Source organism: Apostichopus japonicus, chromosome 8 (assembly GCF_037975245.1).
Source record: "Apostichopus japonicus isolate 1M-3 chromosome 8, ASM3797524v1, whole genome shotgun sequence".
Classification (NCBI taxonomy): Eukaryota; Metazoa; Echinodermata; class Holothuroidea; order Aspidochirotida; family Stichopodidae; genus Apostichopus; species Apostichopus japonicus.
Window position 1 is genome coordinate 20251337 of NC_092568.1, and position 6771 is coordinate 20258107.

General features: G+C 36.6%; 1 protein-coding gene across 1 annotated transcript; it reads left to right on the forward strand.

Annotated features, from left to right (window-relative positions):
• The first annotated feature begins 206 nt into the window (after positions 1–206).
• On the forward strand, positions 207–5012 carry LOC139971437 (lectin 1-like). The gene is made up of 3 exons (XM_071977911.1): positions 207–372; positions 1294–1459; positions 3744–5012. The coding sequence occupies exons 1-3, from the start codon at positions 257–259 to the stop codon at positions 3990–3992; spliced, it is 531 nt and encodes a 176-aa protein (XP_071834012.1). The 5' UTR covers positions 207–256; the 3' UTR covers positions 3993–5012.
• The last annotated feature ends 1759 nt before the right edge of the window (positions 5013–6771 follow it).

A 6771-nucleotide genomic window follows, 5' to 3' on the forward strand; every position in this document is an offset into this window, starting at 1 on the left:
AGAGGTGATGACTACATGTCTTTTTTATTTTGAAATTGAGAGTCTAAATTGTATGCTTTCCATTATAGGGATTTATAGGGATATATATATATATATATATATATATATATATAAATTCATTTCATCATTTCATTTCATATTCATTTCATCATTCATCAACGATAATGGTTTTATATTATCGGATAAAACCAGGAACTGGGAATCATTCAAGCCATTCATTCATCGCGAATTGAAGATCCAACAACTACTACCCAAGATGTATCGCACTGTTTTTCTGCTCGTTGTCACTTGCATGTTGTTTGCGCATTCCAGCGGCTGTACTTTGACGGCTTGTCCATCAAAATGGACTGGCCTCAATGGAAAGTGTTACAGGTAATCATGTTTATTTATTTATGATCTATTCGTGTCTTTCTGCAAACTTGATTATGTGAATATGTTACTGCAATCTGGCAACACGTCGTACTACCAAAATGAGATATATTTGTAACTCTAGCATTTCATATATAGGCCTCAGTTGAGATGTAATCTGTTTATGATGCGTTGTCGTGTTGAGAAGCAGCAGTGAGAGTTGCCAGTCTGCCAAGAATAAATACCACCAATAATATTTTGTTGATGATGATCCAAATCTGCTAAGAAACTGCACATTCAATTCCTTTCTGACTCATGAAAATTGGCTTTAAATAACGAGAAGGCCTATTGTTAGATAATCTGTCACAACGCTGCCAATGATTATGTCATCTTAATTAACTAACCACGATACTGCTCATGTGTGGGGAAGCTACTCACTGAATGCTTTAACTGTAGGCTATGACGAAGATAAAACATTTCAAGATAGGCGATGGATATTTACTACAGTATTATGATAACTTTGGTGGTAAAATCCACTGCAAATCTCATTATCCGATTAAAGGTTTTCGAACCTTTGAGTCTGCAACATTTTCTGCTCCAGCACATGTTTCTGCGTTAGGCTGTGGTCAACTTTTCATGTTTAACTTGAGATGAAAACAACATGGTTGATTTTATAGTAACCTCTGAAATACGGTTGATGTACTTCAACTACGTCAATAAATTGAAATTACCCATTAAAGGGGATATATATTAGTTGGCTTTTCAATACCGTAATTTTTTGAATTGTTCCAACCCCCGCCCCCCCCCCCACCCTCCCACCCTCCCACTAAGGTCCAAAACTGTAATGTACTGCTACTCTGCTACTCTTCAATCCTTTCAAATCACTCGGCGATCCAAATGGAACATTATAATTACAAACATATCTACATTCCATCTCGTATACAGATTGTTTTCTGCTGAACCCAAAAGCTTTGATGCCGCGGAGACAGCCTGTCAAAGTGCGAAACTCGTTGACTGCCAAGGTAATGTTCTTGTCAGTGGTCATCTGGCATCTGTTCACAGCCAAGAAGAACAAAACTTTCTCTTCGATATGGTTCGGGCAGCTTTACCTGTGAGTATTGACAACATTTAACGTAGAAGCAATAGTAACTGATATTGAACTATATCTGAAAACAAAGCGTGATATACGCAACCCCGCGTCTAACGGGTATGGTTCTTACGGCGGTCATATAACTGAACCGTCCATCGGCACAGTGGTGTGTACAAAGAGGTGGGGAAGGAGTGTCATTGCTCATACCTCCACGTCAGTTGGTGGGAGGGGGGTTTTCAGTTGGGGATCTCTTTTACAATTCAAGATTATTTGTAAGCACAAGCTTGCGTTTATACCGAATTATATAGATCTAACTTATAGTCTACTATACCTCAAAATGCACCACTTTACGTATACCCTTTCATATTTTTTTCTTGCGGACGATCCCCAGATTCCCTTCAATGGGAACCCAATTCACCTACTCCAGGGTCGCACTCTCTCTCTCTTGTCCTCCCATTAAGGCCCGTATACTTCTACCTAAATCAGTAGGAAAATCTGCCGCCCCATGCACCTCTGAACTCAATGCGCGCGTCACTGGTTCGGGGTAAACACAGTCACTCAAACCATTGACGATGCTGCTTGATATACTTAAATACCACTACAATGGTAGCTTGACTTGCGTTATTTCAAAATAACATTTCGAAAAAAATGTTTTGTAAAAAAAAAAATGTTTGAAATCTCTTTTTATGCTTATAGGGATGTGTTTAGTACTAATATGAAAACGAACTGGAGGAACAAATGTCGAGAATTGAACAAATTCATAAAATGCTCGCACGGTTTTCTTATACCGTGCCTAAAAAGATGTATCAATATTTTTAAAAGGTGTCTTAGCAACCATCGTTATCTCATTTTGAATTATACTCGATGGGTTGGAAAGAGAAAATGCAGTCCATAACAAAAGTCCCCTTAAAACTAAGTTTTAACTCAACAAGTTTGCCTTACATGAATATACTTTCTACATATATACTATAAGCTAATGGTGATGTGCTATTCTATTGGAGACGGGTGGCCCCTAAGCCCTATAGGACTCTAGGAACCCGGTAGCTAGAGTGATTGTGAGCTTAACAGCACAGTCACCGGGTGGGGTGTAAATGCTTCTCTCTCCTTAAAAGGTATTGCCAGGGTAGGGGTATTGTCTTCCTCCCCCTCCCTCTCCCCCTCCCCATTAGTCTCTTTATTCGCATTACTCTCTTGAAAGCAAAAACAGCGAAATATAAGGTGATCGTCTTGCCCACATTCCCTCACTACTTTCCTGTAGATCTAGATTCTAGATTCTAGTCGATCAGTCCACACACTTATTATTCAGACGATGTGCTATTCTATGCTAGAATTTCTTGAGGTAAAAGTTGGAATGGAATGGAATCTAAGTAACTGAATAAATAAACACTTGTTCATATTGTGAAGATAACGTGCATAGACCAATGGCCAGGTGCACCGACTTGTACACGGTCAAACGCTGAAAATCTTTAAATTATGAAAAGATTCTGAAGCAAGTATACCTTATCCAACGTATTTTTTGTGTGTATGTAGGATATGGACGCTGAGTGTATGTCCAGAGGTTCAATACCGGCAAGGAAGGTCGTAATTCCACTGTAGGCGCTTGTCACTTGACGCTTGACCTCTAGAGTAGAGCAAATATGTCACCAAAAACAGAACTAGTATCGTTCAATACAGGTGACTAACGCCTATAAATATATATATATATATATATATATATATATATATATATATATTTATATATATATATATATATATATATATATTTATATATATATATATATATATATATATATATATATATATATATATATATATATATATATATATATATATATATATATATATATACATATATAAATGAAATAGTAATGAGTTGGAATCAAGAACAGTGAAAAAAACTTCCAGCCTTCGAACCCGGGCCTCCCGCTCTGTACGCGGACACCCTAACCACTAGGCTATGGGAGCTGATTGTTTGTCCAGAGGTTCATATATATATTGTGTATCTATTTTGTATAAAGATTGTGTATAAATATTGTGTATATATATAGTGTATATATAGTGTATAAATAGGATATATAGTGTAAATATAGTGTATATTTACAGTGTATATATACAGTGTATATATAGTGTATATATAGTGTATATATAGTGTATATATAGTGTATATATAGTGTATATATAGTGTATATATATATAAATGTATATGTGTATATATATATATATTTATTTATTTATTTATTTAATTACACTTATTTATTTATGTACACTTATTTATTTATTACATTCTGATTTTATCATTAAACAGCATACAGGCGGTTGGGATCCACAGGTGTACATCGGAATGGAAGTTGGATCCCAAAACAACTTGCAAAGTTGGACCGATGGATCAAACGTTGATTTCACAGGCTGGTTCCCTGGAGAGCCGAACAATGGGCCTAACAGTCGCGCGGCCATAGCATCGGGCTTGCATTCGGCTGGTAAATGGGCAGATGTATTCAGCTACAACAACTTCGCCTATATTTGTCAGCTACCTTGCACTGATTATCAATTTTAATTGATATGTGGAGAAGGAAAAGAAACATGGAATAACAACAATTTGAAGTAGACAAAGTATACTTTGGTAGTGAAACTCGTTACTGTTACAATTAACTTTCTTTTTCTTTTTTCTTCTAATCCTCTTCCCGAAGTCATTTTACTCGGCATACACATTCTTTCCTGCAGGCATAGTAATCTCCATATTTGTGCGTAGTTATTGCTTTTAGACGAAATCTACGGGATTTCATAATTGATGCACATTGACACTTGAACAAAAGCATTTATGTTTTGTTTGTTATGTCATGTTTGTGTTAATTCCTTTAAGCTTTAAAAGCAGTGACTTTGTGGTGGGACGTATGATATGTGAATTAATGCAGTCTGTTAGATGTTCCTTCAGCTGATATTAATAACAGAGACACCCTGTAGCAATAGCCAATTAAAAAAATACAATTGACATTTAACTCGAATGTATTCCATTTCTTAATGAAATATTCTTTTGCGAAGTGGCGACAGATATAATGATCGGTGGTCAGACACAATCATTTCTAACGCCCACCCCTCCCCCACTCTCACATGAACACACCTTAAAATCAAAATCCAATTTTGCAAGGGAAATCAACAGCTAGGTGAATGTCGATATAATTGTCTTAAACGTATATCTGGAATAAATGCATGGTCAAGTGAAGACCTGTAGTGACGGATCACTTTCACAGTAAACGGCGTGGCCTTTCCAACATACTAGCTGAGGGAAGGGGGACGGGGGGGGGTCTTCCCGCCTCTCCCAGTCGCATGGGCCACACAGTAGGACAGTTTACTCCCAGTCTTGTAAAAACGATTACTTTTCCATATGATTAATTCTGATTTATTAAAAATAAAATAAACCTGGTCAACATATCTCATTTTATCATATATAAAACTATATAAATGACTATGGAAAAATCTGGAAATCTTTGACCTTCACCCACATAAAAAAAATAAGTCCTCATATTGCTCCCGAATTCTCTATCCATTTATACAAACAAAGAGTCAGATCAGTGGCTGACAAAAGGAGGAAGGATTGGCTGGGGTCATGGTCACCCTCTATCGTATCTCGGGGAAACCCCCCCCCCCCTCCTACAACCCTCACCACTCTTGAAATCCTATGCACGCCACTGAGCAGCTGTCAAATAAACTGATAAATTACCCTCAATGAGAAACGGTCAACTAAATGATTGTCTACATTTACGTATTAATTGTCTCTTGGTCTTTGTAACTCCCTTAATGAAATTAGGTAAAAACGTTACAACAATGTCGTAAGACAGTGAGGGGGCAGAACTCCGGCGGAATTTTTTTTGAGGCGGGAGGGGGGTTGGGAGTTTAAGTTTTGTAGTGTTACGGTGGCCTAAATGGAACGTTGGAGATTTTAACTTTTCATCTCCAAATTTGGACTTATCTTATCTCCGAAATAGTTTCTCGAAAGTTCAACAATTTTCTCAATATTGCGCTTAATTTTCGGAAAACTGACTTGTTCTTTCGAAATTTCAACTGTTTATCTCAAATTTCTTCTTGAATATTTGGACTTCTTTATCAAAGTTCGATTATTTACTCAAGATTTGGACATCATAATGTCAACTGTTTGTGTTAAAGTGTGACCGTTTTCTTATTTTAAAAGATTATGTGTTGGGACGCACGAAATACTACTAAAAGTGCCAAAGTTTACAAACCAACCGAAGAGCATTCAACCCTCTCACTCTTTCCCTCCACCCACCTCTCTCTCCAGCCTCTCCCTCCACACAATTCTCCCACCCCTCTCTCTCGTTCTCCTATTTTATATTTACTTATATTCTGTCTTGTGCATGATAGGTTTGTGACAACGTTCCAGTTCACAAAAGGTCGCATCGTGTGATATTAATCGAGAAAGAGAAATAAATGTCATGCTGATTATTATCATTTGCAATCTCATCCAAAATGCAGATTATATATATATATATATATATATATATATATATATATATATATATATATATATATATATATATATATATATATAAATATATATATATGTAGGGTGTCCGCATATAAGGCGGGAGGCCCGGGTTCGAATCCAGGTGGAGGCTGGAAGTTTTTTCACTGTTCTGTATTTGGTCATGAAACTCTTAATTGCCACCCAAGAAACATTTGATGTGTTTTAGTAGAGTTGGTGAGACCTTAAATTGTATATTACTTTCTTTTTTTTTCTTCCTAGGAATATAAAATATTCTGTCCTAGTCTGCTTCTTTTCTTGCCACGGATACGTGATTTCAAAGCAGTCAAATGAGACACTTAAGTATTTATTTTTATTTGATTGATTTGACACTGGCAATTTTAAGTCAGGCAGTAAAAGGCATTCCAAAACATTATCTGACGTGACAAAATGCAACAAGTGCACTTGAAAATCAGCAAAAGCCTTGGTATTGCAGCCTTCCTCATAAACAGTGGTGAACTTAAAGGGAAGAGGAATGCAATCCCTACCCCAATATTTGTCTGCCCCACCCCCTCCAAAAAATATTCACGAAATGTCCTTAAACAGAAAATAGCTTTGAGTAGTACTCCCCTTCCCCCCCCCCCCTCCTTCCATACCCCGGCCTAGTAAAGTATTCACCCCTTCCCTTAAAAAATAGAAGACTCTGGTTACGCCCTTGTCCGTAAAAAAAAGGAAAAAATAACGAATAACATTGATTTAATTACTTTTTTTTTATTTTAACCCAATAACAAAATGCCTCATACATAATATCTCACAAAACGACATATTAGTTATGAAAATGTTTGAATTTTTTTAC

Bases quoted from the DNA above. Each gene is read 5' to 3' on its own strand.
- LOC139971437 (XM_071977911.1), top strand. From the start codon at position 257: ATGTATCGCACTGTTTTTCTGCTCGTTGTCACTTGCATGTTGTTTGCG. The intron at 373-1,293 runs GTAATCATGTTT...TCTCGTATACAG, and splicing joins CTCAATGGAAAGTGTTACAG to ATTGTTTTCTGCTGAACCCA. The intron at 1,460-3,743 runs GTGAGTATTGAC...ATCATTAAACAG, and splicing joins TGGTTCGGGCAGCTTTACCT to CATACAGGCGGTTGGGATCC.